The sequence below is a fragment of the Notothenia rossii genome, assembly GCF_949606895.1.
Source record: "Notothenia rossii genome assembly, chromosome: 12".
In the NCBI taxonomy this organism is placed as follows: domain Eukaryota; kingdom Metazoa; phylum Chordata; class Actinopteri; order Perciformes; family Nototheniidae; genus Notothenia; species Notothenia rossii.
Window position 1 is genome coordinate 23,411,054 of NC_136911.1, and position 21,117 is coordinate 23,432,170.

Here is a 21,117-nt window from a genome sequence, read left to right on the forward strand (position 1 = left end):
TGCTGATGTCAGGTGTATATCAGTATGTAGTGTCTCTACTTTAAAGAGTCCCGCTCCTTGCAGATGTTCAGGTGTATATCAGTATGTAGTGTCTCTACTTTAAAGAGTCCTCTCCTGCTGATGTTCAGGTGTATATCAGTATGTAGTGTCTCTACTTTAAAGAGTCCTCTCCTGCTGATGTTCAGGTGTATATCAGTATGTAGTGTCTCTACTTTAAAGAGTCCTCTCCTGCTGATGTTCAGGTGTATATCAGTATGTAGTGTCTCTACTTTAAAGAGTCCTCTCCTGCTGATGTTCAGGTGTATATCAGTATGTAGTGTCTCTACTTTAAAGAGTCCTCTCCTGCTGATGTTCAGGTGTATATCAGTATGTAGTGTCTCTACTTTAAAGAGTCCTCTCCTGCTGATGTTCAGGTGTATATCAGTATGTAGTGTCTCTACTTTAAAGAGTCCTCTCCTGCTGATGTTCAGGTGTATATCAGTATGTAGTGTCTCTACTTTAAAGAGTCCTCTCCTGCTGATGTTCAGGTGTATATCAGTATGTAGTGTCTCTACTTTAAAGAGTCCTCTCCTGCTGATGTTCAGGTGTATATCAGTATGTAGTGTCTCTACTTTAAAGAGTCCTCTCCTGCTGATGTTCAGGTGTATATCAGTATGTAGTGTCTCTACTTTAAAGAGTCCTCTCCTGCTGATGTTCAGGTGTATATCAGTATGTAGTGTCTCTACTTTAAAGAGTCCTCTCCTGCTGATGTTCAGGTGTATATCAGTATGTAGTGTCTCTACTTTAAAGAGTCCTCTCCTGCTGATGTTCAGGTGTATATCAGAATGTAGTGTCTCTACTTTAAAGAGTCCTCTCCTGCTGATGTTCAGGTGTATATCAGTATGTAGTGTCTCTACTTTAAAGAGTCCTCTCCTGCTGATGTTCAGGTGTATATCAGTATGTAGTGTCTCTACTTTAAAGAGTCCTCTCCTGCTGATGTTCAGGTGTATATCAGTATGTAGTGTCTCTACTTTAAAGAGTCCTCTCCTGCTGATGTTCAGGTGTATATCAGAATGTAGTGTCTCTACTTTAAAGAGTCCTCTCCTGCTGATGTTCAGGTGTATATCAGTATGTAGTGTCTCTACTTTAAAGAGTCCTCTCCTGCTGATGTTCAGGTGTATATCGGTATGTAGTGTCTCTACTTTAAAGAGTCCTCTCCTGCTGATGTTCAGGTGTATATCAGTATGTAGTGTCTCTACTTTAAAGAGTCCTCTCCTGCTGATGTTCAGGTGTATATCAGTATGTAGTGTCTCTACTTTAAAGAGTCCTCTCCTGCTGATGTTCAGGTGTATATCAGTATGTAGTGTCTCTACTTTAAAGAGTCCTCTCCTGCTGATGTTCAGGTGTATATCAGAATGTAGTGTCTCTACTTTAAAGAGTCCCCTCCTGCTGATGTTCAGGTGTATATTAGTATGTAGTGTCTCTACTTTAAAGAGTCCTCTTCTGCTGATGTTCAGGTGTATATCAGTATGTAGTGTCTCTACTTTAAAGTAGCTCTGTTGTGATTGGTCAACCATCACGTACAATTTGTTGGAGCGCGAGCCAATAGGAGCGTGACGGTCCATAATGATGTCACTATATTCCAGGAGTAAACAAAGACTCTTTTTTAGCCTTTATTAAATAAATATGTCTCCAAATAATATAAATAATGTTCTCTTTTTCTGCTCATTCAGCCTCTGATTGTGACTTTGAGGGTGGATCTTGTGGATGGTCCGAGCTCACACTCGGCGATGGTTTTGATTGGGTTAGAGGTTCTTCTGAGGAAGTTCCTCCAGACTTCCTTCAGACTACCATCCTGGACCACTCCACCAACAGCACTGAAGGTAAACACACAGCCTTTACTCAAGTAGAAGTACACACATCCTTTACTCAAGTAGAAGTACACACATCCTTTACTCAAGTAGAAGTACACACATCCTTTACTCAAGTAGAAGTACGCACATCCTTTACTCAAGTAGAAGTACACACATCCTTTACTCAAGTAGAAGTACACACATCCTTTACTCAAGTAGAAGTACACACATCCTTTACTCAAGTAGAAGTACGCACATCCTTTACTCAAGTAGAAGTACACACATCCTTTACTCAAGTAGAAGTACACACATCCTTTACTCAAGTAGAAGTACACACATCCTTTACTCAAGTAGAATGTTGCGAGCTAGCTCAGAAGGCCACAACAAAAGGGAGACACAGCACATTAACTGGTAGAAAAAGGTGTTTATTTGCACAAACACGTCAAAATAGACACTGGATATGTGGCATGTGTGGCACTGTGCTTAAAGAAGTCAAGGACTTCAAGTACCTGGGCTCATGGGTCAACTCAACCGAGCAAGATCTTAAGGTGAGGAAGGCACTTGCATGGAGGGCCCTGAACGGCATGACCAGTGTATGGAACTCCAACCTCCCCCGTCAAATCAAACTCAGCTTCTTCTATGCAACGGTAGAGTCTGCTCTCCTCTATGGCAGTGAATGCTGGACCCTGAAGCCAACCCTGCAAAAGTCTCTAGACATATTCTACACCAGAATGTTGCGAGCAGTACTTAACATCAGCAGGAGTGTACATGCAACAAGATCCTGTACGAGGGAATACCAAAGGTGAGCGAGAACATTGCAGCCAGGAGAATGAGACTAGCAGGACATTGCCAAAGGCATCAAGAGCTGCCAGCCGGCAAATTGGTGCTGTGGGAACCAACACACGGGCATCGGTCACGAGGACGTCCCGCACAAACATACGTGGACGTACTCAAGAACGACGCAGGAGCACAAAGTACCAATGAACTGGCCAGATGTATGGAGAACCAGGATGACTGGAAGCGACGATGGAGGGCTCGTCTGAGGACGACCAAGAGAGAGGATATACTCATCAGAGCCGGGTGCCTGTAGGAGAAAAGGCAGAGAGCACAGAGAGGAGCAGAGAGACCCAGGTGCCCTGAGTTACTGTAATCAAGGTGCCAATGCAGCACATACAGAACAGCCACACCCTCTCTACTGATGCACCCACAGGGGCATCACATAGAAGTACACACATCCTACTCAAGTAGAAGTACAGATACGCGTGTTTAAAAATACTCAAGTAGAAGTACTGACTAAACTTCTTTACTCAAGTAAAAGTAAAGAACTTTGAAATGTACTTCAGTAAAAAGTACCCATAACTAGCAGCTGTTTTAAAGAGTACCTGACCTCCCTTTATATTAATAGAACAATAATGTCATTGTTAGCTAATGAATGTTTCCATGGTGACCAACGGCAACATGACAACGTTTCCATTGGTCCCTCTTCTTTAGAGAAGACCAGGAAATGATGGATACACGGATCGTGTTCAAATCAATAGGCACGCAATGACTCTAAATAATAATGATCACGCCACCAAACACACATTCAGACTAAAGGAACCAGCCTGTTTGGAAAATGAGAGAAGTAGAAAGTACAGGTATTTGAGTTCAACATGTAAGAAGTAGAAAGTACAGGTATTTGGGTTCAACATGTAAGAAGTAGAAAGTACAGGTATTTGAGTTCAACATGTAAGAAGTAGAAAGTGCAGGTATTTGTGTTCAACATGTAAGAAGTAGAAAGTACAGGTATTTGAGTTCAACATGTAAGAAGTAGAAAGTACAGGTATTTGAGTTCAACATGTAAGAAGTAGAAAGTACAGGTATTTGGGTTCCACATGTGAGAAGTAGAAAGTACAGGTATTTGAGTTCAACATGTAAGAAGTAGAAAGTACAGGTATTTGTGTTCAACATGTAAGAAGTAGAAAGTACAGGTATTTGTGTTCAACATGTAAGAAGTAGAAAGTACAGGTATTTGAGTTCAACATGTAAGAAGTAGAAAGTACAGGTATTTGTGTTCAACATGTAAGAAGTAGAAAGTACAGGTATTTGTGTTCAACATGTAAGAAGTAGAAAGTACAGGTATTAGTGTTCAACATGTGAGAAGTAGAAAGTACAGGTATTTGAGTTCAACATGTGAGAAGTAGAAAGTACAGGTATTTGAGTTCAACATGTAAGAAGTAGAAAGTACAGGTATTTGTGTTCAACATGTAAGAAGTAGAAAGTACAGGTATTTGTGTTCAACATGTAAGAAGTAGAAAGTACAGGTATTTGTGTTCAACATGTAAGAAGTAGAAAGTACAGGTATTTGTGTTCAACATGTAAGAAGTAGAAAGTACAGGTATTTGTGTTCAACATGTAAGAAGTAGAAAGTACAGGTATTTGTGTTCAACATGTAAGAAGTAGAAAGTACAGGTATTTGTGTTCAACATGTAAGAAGTAGAAAGTTCAGGTATTTGAGTTCAACATGTAAGAAGTAGAAAGTACAGGTATTTGTGTTCAACATGTAAGAAGTAGAAAGTACAGGTATTTGTGTTCAACATGTAAGAAGTAGAAAGTACAGGTATTTGTGTTCAACATGTGAGAAGTAGAAAGTACAGGTATTTGTGTTCAACATGTGAGAAGTAGAAAGTACAGGTATTTGTGTTCAACATGTAAGAAGTAGAAAGTACAGGTATTTGTGTTCAACATGTAAGAAGTAGAAAGTACAGGTATTTGTGTTCAACATGTAAGAAGTAGAAAGTACAGGTATTTGAGTTCAACATGTAAGAAGTAGAAAGTACAGGTATTTGTGTTCAACATGTAAGAAGTAGAAAGTACAGGTATTTGTGTTCAACATGTAAGAAGTAGAAAGTACAGGTATTTGTGTTCAACATGTAAGAAGTAGAAAGTACAGGTATTTGAGTTCAACATGTAAGAAGTAGAAAGTACAGGTATTTGAGTTCAACATGTAAGAAGTAGAAAGTACAGGTATTTGAGTTCAACATGTAAGAAGTAGAAAGTAAGTAGGGGAGTAAAGTACTGATACCAGAAAAATGTACTGAACAAAGTATTTGTCCTCCACTACTTCCCACCTCTGCAATATTCCATCGTCCTTCTATAAAAAGCTGATAAGATGATATCTGTGTGTCGGGGGGTTTGGTCAGAAATACAAATATTATCTGTGGGTCGAATCAAGGTTTCGTGGAAGGGTGGAAAAATCCCTGGTCTGTGTGTTATGAGAGATAAAGCTCTTCGTGGAGGATTCTCAGCCAGCTGAATAATAGAAAGGAAATTGACGCTGTACCCATTCTGCATATTAACACCCTATTCCTCTCTAGAATACTCAATACTAAGCTAGGTTTTTATCAATATATCCACTTTCTCAATCTCATTCCCAGAAAACACTCCATTTTTAGGGTTGGATTTATGGATTTACCAAGAAGTCTGGCTGTAAATGGATTTGATAACAGAGGTTTTTTATAGCAGCACCATCTGTTGTTGTTGTGAAAGACGCTCAGATTCGGAGACGATGAACTGAAGGCCCTGTTATATTTCTGGGAATCTTCTTCACACGCTTCAGTCTGTGTGAAATGACACGTAGCATCTGTTCGGGGGTTTGGAATATAACTGTGACCGTTCAAGATTCAGAACAATGTGCAGGTTTCTGGTTGTGTTCAAGCTGAGTTAAACTTCAACACCTCGTACTGTGCAGAACAAACACCGCCAAAACACAGAAAACGGACTCCAATGTAAATGTACTTTTCACTTTCTCATCTTTTTTTATATATGATTTATTTGTGACATTGTCAAATACACAAAGCACACATACATACACCCTCACATGTACGATTAAGGGAGTAAAAGAGACCATTCTACCAGGGTCAACAACAATACCAAAACAAACAAACAAACAAACCAAAAAAAAGGACCTCAACCACAAAAAACAACATTGAAATAGAATAAAATTGATAATAATAATCATTTTACCTACATACTACGTCATAATCTAGCTAACACAGGAAGCTGTTTTTTACATTTCAACCCATAAGCTGTGTATTTTACTATATCAAAAAGATGCTATCAAAAAGCTGCTATTAGCGAGCTAGCTGATGGGTTTAAAATTCATTATATAAATCTTCGTATTTCTTTTTTCTCTGTGTTAACAAAACATATCCTTTTTAATGAACTGTACATTCAGTGTGTTGTTTCACACAGAAATAGTGAGGGTTATTAAATAGACTCACAAACGGGAATACAAACAAAGTAAGCTAAAGGCCCGCTAAAGCTAACTTGCTAAGCAGAGTAGCAACAACTCCGTGTGATTTGGAGGGACATTATATATTTGGAGATTGTCAGGCAAGTAAAAATAGTTACTAACAGGATTACTTGTGAAAATGGCCCAAAATCTCATATGACTTTAGCTATCTACTTCACAAGCTAGATAACGTTGGCTATCTATCTAACTAGTTTGCTAGCTTACGTTAGCTACCTTTATGACATGCTAACTAGTCTTTAAAAAGCTTAAGAGTTGCAAGTAAAGGGTTGATAAAGCTGATGACTCTATGCATAAAGTAAAAGCACTTGTTATATATAAATTGCAGAATAAGTTAAGGATTAAATTACTGTAAAATATGTTCTACGGCGATATACAGTAGGGTTAGCAATGACTTTAATCCATTATGACCTGTTTTGTTGGCAGTTTTTCAGAAGTTAAACCCAGCTCAGTTTAAAGGTGGTTCACCCTCATAGCCGTGGGAACATGTTTCAAATGGGGGGGCTGTGGGGATGACACCAGGGCCGGTTCTGACCAATTTGCTGCCCGGCAAGATTTGAGCTGGCAATGAAAAACCTCTACAACAGACCAATACACTTCAAACAGAGAAACATATTGACATGGTGGACAGATTATATAGAAAGGCTTCAAATGTATTTAGTATTGCATGAACATGTTTTAATTGGGGGCTTGACCTCACATCCTCTAGGGGGGTCCTGGGGTGCCCCCCCGGGAAGATTTTTTTTAACATTTTAAAGTAAAATGCTTCGATCTGGTGCACTTTGAGCGCCCAATCACTAGAGACTGATCTAGGGGATACAACTCGAAACACCCATGTGAAAAAGATCGGTTTGCATTTTATTAATCAAATAAGTATGTGAACATATCCAATAACCTACCATAGCCAATAACAAATAAATGTAGGCTAACTTGTTTTATTTTTGTGGTTCATTTATATCTCATTTTAACACTTAACATTTAGCATATTTTTAAATCTCTCCAGTTTTAAACAATATTTCTGGTTCACTGTCCTATAGTATACATTGGAATGATTTCAAACCTGTTTTTATGTATCCCAATAATTATAAAGGAGTGCCTTGGAAATATTTGTTTACATAAATTGTGATCAAAATGTTTGAGACCCGCTGAGATAACTTCGACTAAATTGAACTATCTAAACCCTCAGAGTCCTTTACCTCACTGAGCCTCTCAGTCTGACAGGAAAGAACTCTCCCTCCACATTATTGTAGAAACATCTACTTATATCCGTTAGCGCAGCAGAAGCTAACAACAATCCCCGCCGGTACCGGTGCACCCCCTCTCTCTCTCTCTCTCTCTCTCTCTCTCTCTCTCTCTCTCTCTCTCTCTCTCTCTCTCTCTCTCTCTCTCTCTTTCTATCTCTGGCTGTGAGCTGCGGGCGCCTGCTAAGCCAACATCCCCCACTTTCATCACTACAGCGCCCATCGTACAGGGCAAATGGAAAATGTAACCGGGGTGAAAAGGGTGTTATCTTTACTTAATTATGAATGTTGTTACATCAGGGCTGAAAATTCATTTTTTTTGTATTATATTTGTATTTAACATTGTGGAAGTGCAGATCCCCTGTCCTCCACCAGGGGGTGCTGCAGCACCCTCAGCACCCCTACTTCCCACGGCCCTGTTCACCCTCATTATGTGTTAGTTTACCCCATGATTCTTACAAACTTTACACTGTTGTGCACCAAAACCCCCAAAGAGAAAGGATGTTTCTGAGAGGATTAAACTGATCCAGAACAACAGAAATGAGCGAGGGCGTTTTGCAGATTATGTTCTTCTTGATTGTCTGTAACTGTGATTCACTTTCTGGCTGAACTACATGGTGGGAATTTAATGCCTCCTGTGTTTCTGCAGGACATTTCATGTTCATTCTGAAGAACAGCAGCAGTCTTTATCCAACAGCAGTTCTCAGAGGACCTTGGTTCAAGCAGTCGGCCTCCGGGTGTACCATGACCTTCTGGTGAGAGTCACTCTGTCGCTTCTTTTTCTAAAGCTTCTTCACACTGTCTGCTCTCTGTCTTTGTGTTTCTCTCCATCTATTTCCAGAGAGTACAGACATCCTTTCCTCAAGTAGAAGTACAGATACTCGTGTTTAAAAATACTCTGGTGAAAGTAGAAGTACTGACTAAACTTCTTCACTCAAGTCAAAGTAAAGAGGCTTTGAAATGTACTTCAGTAAAAAGTACCCATAACTAGCAGCTGTTTTAAAGAGTACCTGACCTCCCTTTATATTAATAGAACAATAATGTCATTGTTAGCTAATGAATGTTTCCATGGTGACCAACGGCAACATGACAACGTTTTCATTGGTCCCTCTTCTTTAGAGAAGACCAGGAAATGATGGATACACGGATCGTGTTCAAATCAATAGGCACGCAATGACTCTAAATAATAATGATCACGCCACCAAACACACATTCAGACTAAAGGAACCAGCCTGTTTGGGAAATGAGAGAAGTAGAAAGTACAGGTATTTGTGTTCAACATGTAAGAAGTAGAAAGTACAGGTATTTGTGTTCAACATGTAAGAAGTAGAAAGTACAGGTATTTGAGTTCAACATGTAAGAAGTAGAAAGTACAGGTATTTGAGTTCAACATGTAAGAAGTAGAAAGTACAGGTATTTGGGTTCAAAATGTAAGAAGTAGAAAGTACAGGTATTTGGGTTCAACATGTAAGAAGTAGAAAGTACAGGTATTTGGGTTCAACATGTAAGAAGTAGAAAGTTCAGGTATTTGGGTTCAACATGTGAGAAGTAGAAAGTACAGGTATTTGAGTTCAACATGTGAGAAGTAGAAAGTACAGGTATTTGAGTTCAACATGTAAGAAGTAGAAAGTACAGGTATTTGAGTTCAACATGTAAGAAGTAGAAAGTACAGGTATTTGTGTTCAACATGTAAGAAGTAGAAAGTACAGGTATTTGAGTTCAACATGTAAGAAGTAGAAAGTACAGGTATTTGAGTTCAACATGTAAGAAGTAGAAAGTTCAGGTATTTGGGTTCAACATGTGAGAAGTAGAAAGTACAGGTATTTGTGTTCAACATGTAAGAAGTAGAAAGTACAGGTATTCGAGTTCAACATGTAAGAAGTAGAAAGTACAGGTATTTGTGTTCAACATGTGAGAAGTAGAAAGTACAGGTATTTGAGTTCAACATGTAAGAAGTAGAAAGTACAGGTATTTGAGTTCAACATGTAAGAAGTAGAAAGTACAGGTATTTGTGTTCAACATGTAAGAAGTAGAAAGTACAGGTATTTGAGTTCAACATGTAAGAAGTAGAAAGTTCAGGTATTTGAGTTCAACATGTAAGAAGTAGAAAGTACAGGTATTCGAGTTCAACATGTAAGAAGTAGAAAGTACAGGTATTTGTGTTCAACATGTGAGAAGTAGAAAGTACAGGTATTTGAGTTCAACATGTAAGAAGTAGAAAGTACAGGTATTTGAGTTCAACATGTAAGAAGTAGAAAGTACAGGTATTTGAGTTCAACATGTGAGAAGTAGAAAGTACAGGTATTTGAGTTCAACATGTAAGAAGTAGAAAGTACAGGTATTTGTGTTCAACATGTGAGAAGTAGAAAGTACAGGTATTTGAGTTCAACATGTAAGAAGTAGAAAGTACAGGTATTTGTGTTCAACATGTAAGAAGTAGAAAGTACAGGTATTTGAGTTCAACATGTAAGAAGTAGAAAGTACAGGTATTTGAGTTCAACATGTAAGAAGTAGAAAGTACAGGTATTTGAGTTCAACATGTAAGAAGTAGAAAGTACAGGTATTTGAGTTCAACATGTAAGAAGTAGAAAGTTCAGGTATTTGAGTTCAACATGTAAGAAGTAGAAAGTACAGGTATTCGAGTTCAACATGTAAGAAGTAGAAAGTACAGGTATTTGTGTTCAACATGTGAGAAGTAGAAAGTACAGGTATTTGAGTTCAACATGTAAGAAGTAGAAAGTACAGGTATTTGAGTTCAACATGTAAGAAGTAGAAAGTACAGGTATTTGAGTTCAACATGTGAGAAGTAGAAAGTACAGGTATTTGAGTTCAACATGTAAGAAGTAGAAAGTACAGGTATTTGTGTTCAACATGTGAGAAGTAGAAAGTACAGGTATTTGAGTTCAACATGTAAGAAGTAGAAAGTACAGGTATTTGTGTTCAACATGTAAGAAGTAGAAAGTACAGGTATTTGAGTTCAACATGTAAGAAGTAGAAAGTACAGGTATTTGAGTTCAACATGTAAGAAGTAGAAAGTACAGGTATTTGAGTTCAACATGTAAGAAGTAGAAAGTACAGGTATTTGAGTTCAACATGTAAGAAGTAGAAAGTACAGGTATTTGAGTTCAACATGTAAGAAGTAGAAAGTACAGGTATTTGAGTTCAACATGTGAGAAGTCAAAGTAAAAAGTGGTCAGAAAAATAAGTAGTGGAGTAAAGTACTGGCAGAAACATGTACTGAAGTACAGTAACAAAGTATTTGTACTCCAATACTTCCCTCCTCCATCTCTCTCCTCTCTCTCCTCTCTCTCTTCTCTTCTCTCTCTCTTCTCTTCTCTCTCTCTCCTCTCTCTTCTCTTCTCTTACTTCTCTCTTCTCTCTCTCTCCTCTCTCTCTTCTCTTCTCTCTCTCCTCTCTCTCTTCTCTTCTCTCTCTCTTCTCTCTTCTCTCTCTCTCCTCTCTCTCTTCTCTTCTCTCTCTCCTCTCTCTCTTCTCTTCTCTCTCTCTCCTCTCTCTCTTCTCTTACTTCTCTCTCTCCTCTCTCTCTTCTCTTCTCTCTCGCTCTGACAGCCTTATGGTCCCTAAAAGTTTGTGTAATGTCAGGTTTTATTTTCCACTGGATGATTGGAGGGGTATCTTTTTGGCAGGGAGGTTTCTATATTTCAGGATCCTTCATGTTTTATATCCAGCAAGAATAAAACAAGAGGAATCTGAGAGTTACAGAATGTGCTGTGAGGAAATCAATCCATGAGTTCAACAGAGAGGTGAGAGGAGGATGTGTTTGTGGAACTAGACATTAAAATCTCCCACATTTCTGCCTAGTTGTCACTTCAATGTAACTTCCTATCTCCCCTTCCTCCTCTCCAGGCACTATGACTCCAGTGTCTCCGTTATCTCTGGGTTTTAAGACTCATCCCTGCACCTCTCTGCGCACAGAAAGCCCACATTTCTGCATATCCGTCACTTCAAATGATACTCTCTTTGATTATACTCTCCGTCCTTCCTCTCCAGGCACTATGACTCCGGTTTCTCCGTTATCTCTGGGTTTTAAAGACTCATTCCTGCACTTTCTATCTGCCCTTCCTCCTCTCCAGGCACTATAACTCTGGTTTCTCGGTGGGCGCTGCGGGCATGTACCTCCGGATGGACGGAGAGCAGAACCAGACGGTGATCTGGAAGACGTTCTACGACCAGGGTTCTCTGTGGAACCTCGTCTCCGTGCAGCTGGGTCGCATCACCAAGCCTTTCCAGATCGCCCTCGGTAAGATCAGCCTCGGGGTGTTTGACGGCGTCTCCGCTCTGGACGACGTGACCTTCAGGAACTGCTCCATGCCCCCTGCGGTGAAGGAGTGTCCGGCTCACACACACTTCCACTGCGCAGAGAGCAAGGCGTGTGTGGAGCAGATGCAGCGCTGCGACCTCACGGACGACTGTGGAGACGCTTCGGACGAGCAGGGCTGCTGTGAGTTTAAATATTCAGTATTTAGGCTCTTCACTTCAAGAGGGCCTGCTATTTGTTTTTCCCTTAAACGCCTAGATTCAACTTTATTGACAGTATTGAGACAACGAGATGAAGTAGCATCTGACCGGAAGTGCAAAAGTATAATATAGGAATAAACATATGACAGATATAAGTATATAAGTATGAACAGTACATACGGGCTTTAAAGGGTTCTTTTTTAATGATCAGCTAATGCCATTAACATGAAAACAAACCATGGATGGATCCAAGCTAACAACTTACAACAAACAAAACCTGCACTCAAAGCTTTGTGATTTATATTTGAACGATATTCGTCTATAATTGGAACCAAAAGAGTCTGAAATGTTGGGGGAAAGTACTGATACATTTTGGCTTTTCCAAATCCATCTAGAAATCTGAATTCTGTTGTAATTATTGAGAGAAATGTCTTGAAAGCTGAAATGAAGCTGCCGTTTGCTCAGATGCTGAAGGTAACCATCAGAATGGGTTCTTGATTTGAAGCAGAGTTGATGTCCTCACACAGGTGGTAATAGTTGATGAATCAGAAGTGGATAAAGAAGTTGAAGTGGGGGGGGGGCTTTGAAGCTGCGGCAGGCGAAGTGAAGACTAATTGGATCTCCTCTTAGTGGAACACTCAGTGTCTTCTTTAAACTTCATTCAAATAAGCCTTTGTTCATTTCCCTCACAGCTCCGGAGCTTCAGTGCAGTTTTGAGCACGGCCTCTGCAGCTGGAAGCAGGAGCAGAGCGGAGGGGACGTGTTTGATTGGACCCTCATCCAGGGCCCGACCCCCACCCTGAACACCGGACCCTGGAAGGACCACACGTTGGGAACCAGCGCCGGACACTACCTCTACATCGAGTCCTCGGGCCCTCAGGAGTTCAAAGATTCTGCTGTTCTGCTGAGCCGGGCTTTCAGACCCACCGTGCAGCGGGGGGGAAGGAAACACTGCGTCTTCCGGTTCCACTACCACATGTTCGGGTCCCACGTGTTCTGCCTGGGTGTGTTCATGAGGACCGCCTCTTCGGGTCGAGGTCACATGCTGTGGGTCCGATACGGAGATCAGGGGAACCTCTGGCACCGGAAGACCCTGTACCTGACCAGCGCCAGGCCTTTCCAGGTAACTGCAGCGGGAAGAGGGTCAGGGGCATGTGGGGATTTTATTTATTTATAATTCCAACTTTCCCCCTGACTTCATCCCCAGAATTCCAACATGTTCTGCCCTTAAAGCAAAGGTCCAAATTGCTCAAGATGAAGTGTATGTAGTACAGCTTAAAATCGCCTCTCTCTTGCTCTCCTCTTCTCTTTGTCAGATCGTGATAGAAGGAACCGTCGGGGATGATTTTAACGGAGACATCGCCATCGATGACCTCTCCTTCCTGGACTGTGAACCACACGACGGTAAATAAAAATGACTCCATCAATAATACTATTATGGGAAAAAAGTCAGATAAATGTTTTCCGCCGTTCTTTCCGCCAGGTGATCTCCCGGATGCTAACACCACGACCCCTTCAGTGACGACCCCCCCACCCACTGTTCGGCCCCACGTCTGCCCTGATGGACAGTTTGCTTGTGGGAGTTTGAGAGAGTGTGTTCCCGACAGCAACGTGTGTGACTTCAGTCTGGATTGTTCTGACGGATCGGACGAGTTATACTGTGGTAAAGATTTCATATTTACTGCACTGTGTGTAATGTTTCCCTCTCTACCGATTCACCAGCTGACCATCTGTGGCATTATTTCTCTTGACATTATATAGACCAAAGATTATGGAGATCAATCCATCTGAATTTATTCTGATTTTTTTCTCACAGTTTTAATATCTTTCTGACTTCTTTCTCATAATTCTGACTTTTTGTCTGACTTGTTTATTCCGCGTATTAACCACACAGTGTCTAATGTCTCCCACCCTTCTCCTTCCTCTTCTCCTTCCTCTTCCTCTTCCTCTTCCTCCAGTGAGGGAGCGTTGTGATTTCGAGGGAGGGGACACCTGCGGCTGGCAGAGCAACGACTCCTCTCTCGTCTCCACTCATGCTTTCCGCTGGTCACCGGTCCAAGGAGAGAGCATCCACGATGGAGAGCAGAGCCACAGACCCATCAACGACCACACCACGTACAAATACTTCCTTACTGCACTTAGCTACATTGTTCTGGTATCAGTACTCCACTACTTATTCAACACAAGCTCAAGAGATGTGTACGTCTAGTTCCACAAACACATCCTCCTCTCACCTCTCTGTTGAACTCATGGATTGATTTCCTCACAGCACATTCTGTAACTCTCAGATTCCTCTTGTTTTATTCTTGCTGGATATAAAACATGAAGGATCCTGAAATATAGAAACCTCCCTGCCAAAAAGATACCCCTCCAATCATCCAGTGGAAAATAAAACCTGACATTACACAAACTTTTAGGGACCATAAGGCTGTCAGAGCGAGAGAGAAGAGAAGAGAGAGAGGAGAGAGAGAGAAGAGAAGAGAGAGAGGAGAGAGAGAGAAGAGAAGAGAAGAGAGAGAGAAGAGAAGAGAGAGAGAGAGAAGTAAGAGAAGAGAGAGAGAAGAGAAGAGAGAGAGGAGAGAGAGAGAAGAGAAGAGAGAGAGGAGAGAAGAGAAGAGAAGAGAGAGAGGAGAGAGAGAGAAGAGAAGAGAAGAGAGAGAGAAGAGAAGAGAGAGAGAGAGAAGTAAGAGAAGAGAGAGAGAAGAGAAGAGAGAGAGAAGAGAGAGAGGAGAGAAGAGAGAGAGGAGAGAGAGGAGAGAGATGGAGGAGAGGGACAAATACAGAAGTGGAGCACAAATACTTTGTTACTGTACTTCAGTACATGTTTCTGGTATCAGTACTTTACTCCACTACTTATTTTTCTGACGACTTTTTACTTTCTACTTCTTACATGTTGAACTCAAATACCTGTACTTTCTACTTCTTACATGTTGAACTCAAATACCTGTACTTTCTACTTCTTACATGTTGAACTCAAATACCTGTACTTTCTACTTCTCACATGTTGAACACAAATACCTGTACTTTCTACTTCTTACATGTTGAACACAAATACCTGTACTTTCTACTTCTTACATGTTGAACACAAATACCTGTACTTTCTACTTCTTACATGTTGAACACAAATACCTGTACTTTCTACTTCTTACATGTTGAACTCAAATACCTGTACTTTCTACTTCTCACATGTTGAACTCAAATACCTGTACTTTCTACTTCTCACATGTTGAACTCAAATACCTGTACTTTCTACTTCTTACATGTTGAACACAAATACCTGTACTTTCTACTTCTTACATGTTGAACACAAATACCTGTACTTTCTACTTCTTACATGTTGAACTCAAATACCTGTACTTTCTACTTCTCACATGTTGAACTCAAATACCTGTACTTTCTACTTCTCACATGTTGAACTCAAATACCTGTACTTTCTACTTCTCTCATTTTCCAAACAGGCTGGTTCCTTTAGTCTGAATGTGTGTTTGGTGGCGTGATCATTATTATTTAGAGTCATTGCGTGCCTATTGATTTGAACACGATCCGTGTATCCATCATTTCCTGGTCTTCTCTAAAGAAGAGGGACCAATGGAAACGTTGTCATGTTGCCGTTGTTCAGCATGGAAACATTCATTAGCTAACAATGACATTATTGTTCTATTAATATAAAGGGAGGTCAGGTACTCTTTAAAACAGCTGCTAGTTATGGGTACTTTTTACTGAAGTACATTTCAAAGCCACTTTACTTTGACTTGAGTAAAGAAGTTTAGTCAGTACTTCTACTTTCACCAGAGTATTTTAAAACGCGAGTATCTACTTCTACTTGTCCAATTCCTTGCAAATTGAGAAGCAATTTGATCCCTTTCTACTTCACTATAATCAAAATGAACACGTCCAATCTGCAGTTTAGCGGACCTAATTTTCCTTATCTACGTTTTATTGAGTCCAGTGAGAGCAGAAAATCACACCCTGACTATCACGTTTCAGTACGATCATTTCTCCGCCTGAATTACAGTCGATATCTTCCTTCATAACCTCCTCCTCTTCCTCCTCCTCTTCCTCACTTCTGCTGCAACCCAGATCAATACAGCATGAGTGAAATGGAGTCTTATTTAACCCGAAGGAGAGCTGCACGTCTTGTGAGAAATTAAAGAAGTGAAGCATAAAAAAGACTAAGTGCAATTACAGCAGAACTCATATTACACGTTATTGTAATTGGCAGTTTAAAGCTGGCTGGAAGTCGAGCTCAATAACTTTGATTAGACCGTTGTTAGCTCTGGTTTCCAAACTGATAATAAACATAGTCAAAGAATAAACGTATCTGTAGTATCTTAACTCATATAAACATTGTGGATGTGTGTTTCATGAAGCTCGCAGCTCACAGATCCAAACATCCCTGTCATCTCCTAAAGTATGCGTTAATTGGTTAAACTAATCACCTAGGTGGTAAGTGTTTAAGTGTTGATACCTAATAATAGTTAATTATTTGGAAAGCAAAGTGAGATAGCTTGTGACTTAATGCAACGTATGAGCAACTAGGCTTTCACTGGGAGTACCAACACACAGTAAGACATGTGGAAGCTCACTAAAGGAGGATAAGGTGGCAGCTTTTCACGTTTGGACTTGATTCTGATTTCATTCCGTGTTTCTCTGCCAGCGGGGGTCCAGAGGGATGGTACATGTGCGCCGACAGCTCAAACGGAGGATACGGTCAAACCAGCGACCTCCAAACACCTGTTATGACCTCCAACGGACCACAATGCACTCTGGTCTTCTGGTACCACATGAGCGGGTTCACCGTGGGATCACTGCAGGTACGAGGAGGGAAAACAGGAGAAACTGATCCGTGTTGAAGGGACTTCATCAGAATCTGTTGTTGTTGTTGATGTTGTTGTGTCTTTATCTACAGGTGCTGCTGAAGTACGGAAACTCCACTCATGAGGTCTGGTCTCAGTCTGGAAATCAGGGGAACAAATGGAGACGAGGAGAAATGTTTATAGGCATTGCAAACAACTTCCAGGTCTGTACTCAAATGGATTTTAAATCATCAATGTTTTTAATCAATAATTATAACTAGAACGTCCCCTCGCTGTGTGACCGCCACTTGTTGTCGGCCCTGATGCTCTTATTGCCAGCGTTATGGAGGCATTGGCTTTATTTTATTTTAAAAGGGTGTTTGAGAAAGTTTGAAAATTGCCTAGCAACAAGGTATCCTCTGTCTCATTCAGAAGTTTAACACCAGAGTTTTTGTCATTCAAAGACACTTGTGTGCCAGATTTGTAAGTCAGTTTGATATCATGATAGCATCGAGACATCGCTGACTCATTTAGCTTCTAGAATAATTTTAAATGATGTGAACAAGTGTGGATATTATGGCATTTAGAGCAGGTTTAAGATCAGGGGATTTGAAAGACCCTCTGAAGTCATCACTCCGAACATTCCGTCCCATACACACCCATTGTAACATCTGAAACACAGTGAAAATGTACCAAAACTTAAACTGTGCTTTTAGGAGAACTGTTCAGTCTATCATAAAACCCTTTTAGTCCAATAAAGCTGAGAGTCTGGAGAGCTGTTTAAACGTTTAATCTTTCACCTACGATAAAGTATGGCGAATCAGTATGACTTCAAAGTCGGGTGATTTTGAGCTTGGTTCAGAACGATTCCCCATTCATCCCTATGGGGGGGAAAGGCTGGGAGAGTCTCTTGGAAAAAGTACATTTGCCTTATTCACAACTTTAAAACATTGTGTATTCCAGTGTCATCAAACCAAAACACACTGTGACTCACATTATTGACGCTAATCTAAAAAGACAGCTCAGTCACATCACTGTAATTGGCCTCATTTCAGTGACACCGAGCTAAATTGGACTCGCAGACACACTGATTGATTGAGTCTAATTTAGTCTAATGAGTGTGTGTGTGTGTGTGTGTGTGTGTGTGTGTGTGTGTGTGTGTGTGTGTGTGTGTGTGTGTGTGTGTGTGTGTGTGTGTGTGTGTGTGTGTGTGTGTGTGTGTGTGTGTGTGTGTGTGTGTGTGTGTGTGTGTGTGTGTGTGTGTGTGTGTGTGTGTGTGTGTGTGTGTGTGTGTGTGTGTGTGTGTGTGTGTGTGTGTGTGTGTGTGTGTGTGTGTGTGTGAGGTTACCCCAGGTCGGTGACAGGAGGTCTTTAATGTCACGCCGTCTCTTTGACCAAAATACCACGACCTTTACACATTTTAATTCCTGCACATTAACCTTTGTAAGATAGAGACATGCACCGATGGTCATTCCAGCACCTTTGCTAGAGTCCAAATGCCCTTTTCATCAAATGTCTGCAGAATAGCTCCGCTCACTTGAGCAGCTCTCATGTTACAACGCAATATCAACCCCTGATTCTTAAGAGAATGTGATTTGAATAGGGCAGCAGGGTTTTAGTGTCCTCATAACACTGAGCTTGTACCAGCAAACACTGGGCTTTCATTTGAGGCAAAGAAGTTGTAATGGGTTCATTATTTATTTTTTTGTACACTATCAACGGAAAATGTCTCCTTTGTCCCCTCTCATAAAATAATGGGCGATGGCCCCCCAAGTAAAAGTGGTGTTAAACTGCCACTCTCTCATTGGTTAAATGGTCGTCTACCAATCAGAGGGTCAGTAGTTTGATCCCCAGATCCAAATACTGTAAAGAGGGAAAGATGCTTGTTGCTCCCGGTATGCTCTAATATATCATAATTCTACTTCTTACATGTTGAACACAAATACCTGTACTTTCTACTTCTTACATGTTGAACACAAATACCTGTACTTTCTACTTCTTACATGTTGAACTCAAATACCTGTACTTTCTACTTCTTACATGTTGAACACAAATACCTGTACTTTCTACTTCTCACATGTTGAACTCAAATACCTGTACTTTCTACTTCTTACATGTTGAACTCAAATACCTGTACTTTCTACTTCTTACATGTTGAACCCAAATACCTGTACTTTCTACTTCTTACATGTTGAACTCAAATACCTGTACTTTCTACTTCTTACATGTTGAACCCAAATACCTGTACTTTCTACTTCTTACATGTTGAACCCAAATACCTGTACTTTCTACTTCTTACATGTTGAACCCAAATACCTGTACTTTCTACTTCTTACATGTTGAACCCAAATACCTGTACTTTCTACTTCTATTAATATAAAGGGAGGTCAGGTACTCTTTAAAACAGCTGCTAGTTATGGGTACTTTTTACTGAAGTACATTTCAAAGCTCTTTACTTTGACTTGAGGAAAGAAGTTTAGTCAGTACTTCTAGTATTTTTAAACAGGAGTATCTGTACTTCTACTTGAGTAAAGGATGTGTGTACTTCTACTTGAGTAAAGGATGTGTGTACTTCTACTTGAGTAAAGGATGTGTGTACTTTTTGTTTTCAGGTGGTGTTCAGGGCGAAGCGAGGGATCAGCTATATGGGCGACGTGGTGATCGATGATGTCACCTTCCTGCACTGCGTCCCCCCCCCCTCCTCAGGTGACCCCTGCACACCTGAGCAGTTCACCTGCAGGAACCAGAACTGCATCTCCCAGGATCAGCTGTGTGACTTCATCGATCACTGCGGGGACCAATCAGACGAGGAGCCCTACATCTGCCGTGAGGAACCCTCTTTTTCACATGACAATAAAAGCCTTGAATGTTGAAACTTTGAATCGTGAACATCGTCCCGTTGTGTTTTCAGAAGGTTTCAGTTCTCGCTGCAGCTTTGAGTTCGATCTCTGTTCGTGGCGTCAGAGTCGAACGGATGATTTTGATTGGCTGATCAAAGCGGGCAGCACTCTTACAGGCGGCACGGGGCCAATCAGCGACCACACCCTCAGAGACCCCTCCGGACACTACCTGTACCTGGAGGGCTCTTTCCCTCAGGCAGCAGGACAGTCCTCCCGAATCTCAGGACCCCTGCTGAGCCGCCGCAGCAAACACTGCCAGGTGAGGGGAGTAATAATAACAAAGCGGAATGTAAACGTATAATAATTATTTTCTTTGAAAGGTCTTCATATTTATTACGGTGGCATCGACCCGCTCCTCTAACTCTCAGCAGGGAAGTGTGTGTGTGTGTGTGTGTGTGTGTGTGTGTGTCTTTGTGTGTGTGTGTGTGTGTGTGTGTGTGTGTGTGTGTGTGTGTGTGTGTGTGTGTGTCTCTGTGTGTGTCTCTGTGTGTGTGTGTGTGTGTGTGTGTGTGTGTGTGTGTGTGTGTGTGTGTGTGTGTGTGTGTGTGTGTGTGTGTGTGGGGGTGTGTGTGTGTGTGTGTGTGTGTGTGTGTGTGTGTGTGTGTGTGTGTGTGTGTGTGTGTGTGCGTCTCTATGTGTGTGTGTGTGTGTGTGTGTGTGTGTGTGTGTGTGTGTGTGTGTGTGTATGTGGGTGTGTGTGTGTGTGTGTCTCTGTGTGTGTGTGTGTGTGTGTGTGTGTGTGTGTGTGTGTGTGTGTGTGTGTGTGTGTGTGTGTGTGTGTGTGTGTGTGTGTGTGTGTGTGTGTGTGTGTGTGTGTGTGTGTGTGTGTGTGTGTGCGTGCGTCTCTATGTGTGTGTGTGTGTGTGTGTGTGTGTGTGTGTGTGTGTGTGTCTCTCTCTCTCTCTCTGTCTCTCTCTGTGTGTGTGTGTGTGTGTGTGTGTGTGTGTGTGTGTGTGTGTGTGTGTGTGTGTGTGTGTGTGTGTGTGTGTGTGTGTGTGTGTGTCTCTCTCTCTCTATGTGTGTGTGTGTGTGTGTGTGTGTGTGTGTGTGTGTGTGTGTGTGTGTGTGTGTGTGTGTGTGTGTGTGTGTGTGTGTGTGTGTGTGTGTGTGTGTGTGTGTGTGTGTGTGTGTGTGTGTGTGTGTGTGTGTGTGTGTGTGTGTGTGTGTGTGTGTGTGTGTGTGTGTGTGTGTGTGTTGATTGACAGCTCAGTATGTTCTGCGTCTCGTCTGTCTTATCCCTCTCTGGACCTGTCAATCAATCACACAGCTGGCGAAAAGGCACCAATTAAAGTGGAGGGAGGAAGAGGAGGAGGAGGAGGAGGAGGAGGAGGAGGAAGGGCAAACGCTCTCCTGAGATGAAGAGCGTGCAGCAATTTGTTAAAAAAACAACATCAGTGCCTCAGTGCAGCGTGAGGGAGAGACTATGTTTTGTTCCTGCTTTAATAAAGACAAGGAGAAGGGGACTCGATCTAGAGACAGGATTAAACCTCACCCCTCTGTTCCAATGGTTTCTTAGCCTCCTTCTGAGAAAGCCTAATTGGAAAGAACGCAGAGTTAACGAGCAACAGCAAACAGAAA

The 21,117-nt window shown here is 41.3% G+C and overlaps 1 protein-coding gene across 1 annotated transcript in view; it reads left to right on the plus strand.

The window, feature by feature from the left end:
• Nucleotides 1-1,605: 1,605 nt before the first annotated feature.
• The window catches only part of malrd1 (MAM and LDL receptor class A domain containing 1), a gene marked incomplete at its 5' end in the record, with an annotated part of 62,303 nt that continues 42,791 nt past the window's right edge, over nt 1,606-21,117 (plus strand). The window contains 12 exons of the mRNA XM_079661857.1: nt 1,606-1,627; nt 1,713-1,862; nt 8,014-8,119; nt 11,459-11,826; nt 12,536-12,966; nt 13,160-13,247; nt 13,327-13,506; nt 13,802-13,958; nt 16,501-16,657; nt 16,753-16,863; nt 19,252-19,465; nt 19,551-19,798. Of these exons, the coding sequence (XP_079517983.1) occupies nt 1,606-1,627; nt 1,713-1,862; nt 8,014-8,119; nt 11,459-11,826; nt 12,536-12,966; nt 13,160-13,247; nt 13,327-13,506; nt 13,802-13,958; nt 16,501-16,657; nt 16,753-16,863; nt 19,252-19,465; nt 19,551-19,798 (2,232 nt within the window). The remainder of the gene's footprint in view (nt 1,628-1,712; nt 1,863-8,013; nt 8,120-11,458; nt 11,827-12,535; nt 12,967-13,159; nt 13,248-13,326; nt 13,507-13,801; nt 13,959-16,500; nt 16,658-16,752; nt 16,864-19,251; nt 19,466-19,550; nt 19,799-21,117) is intronic.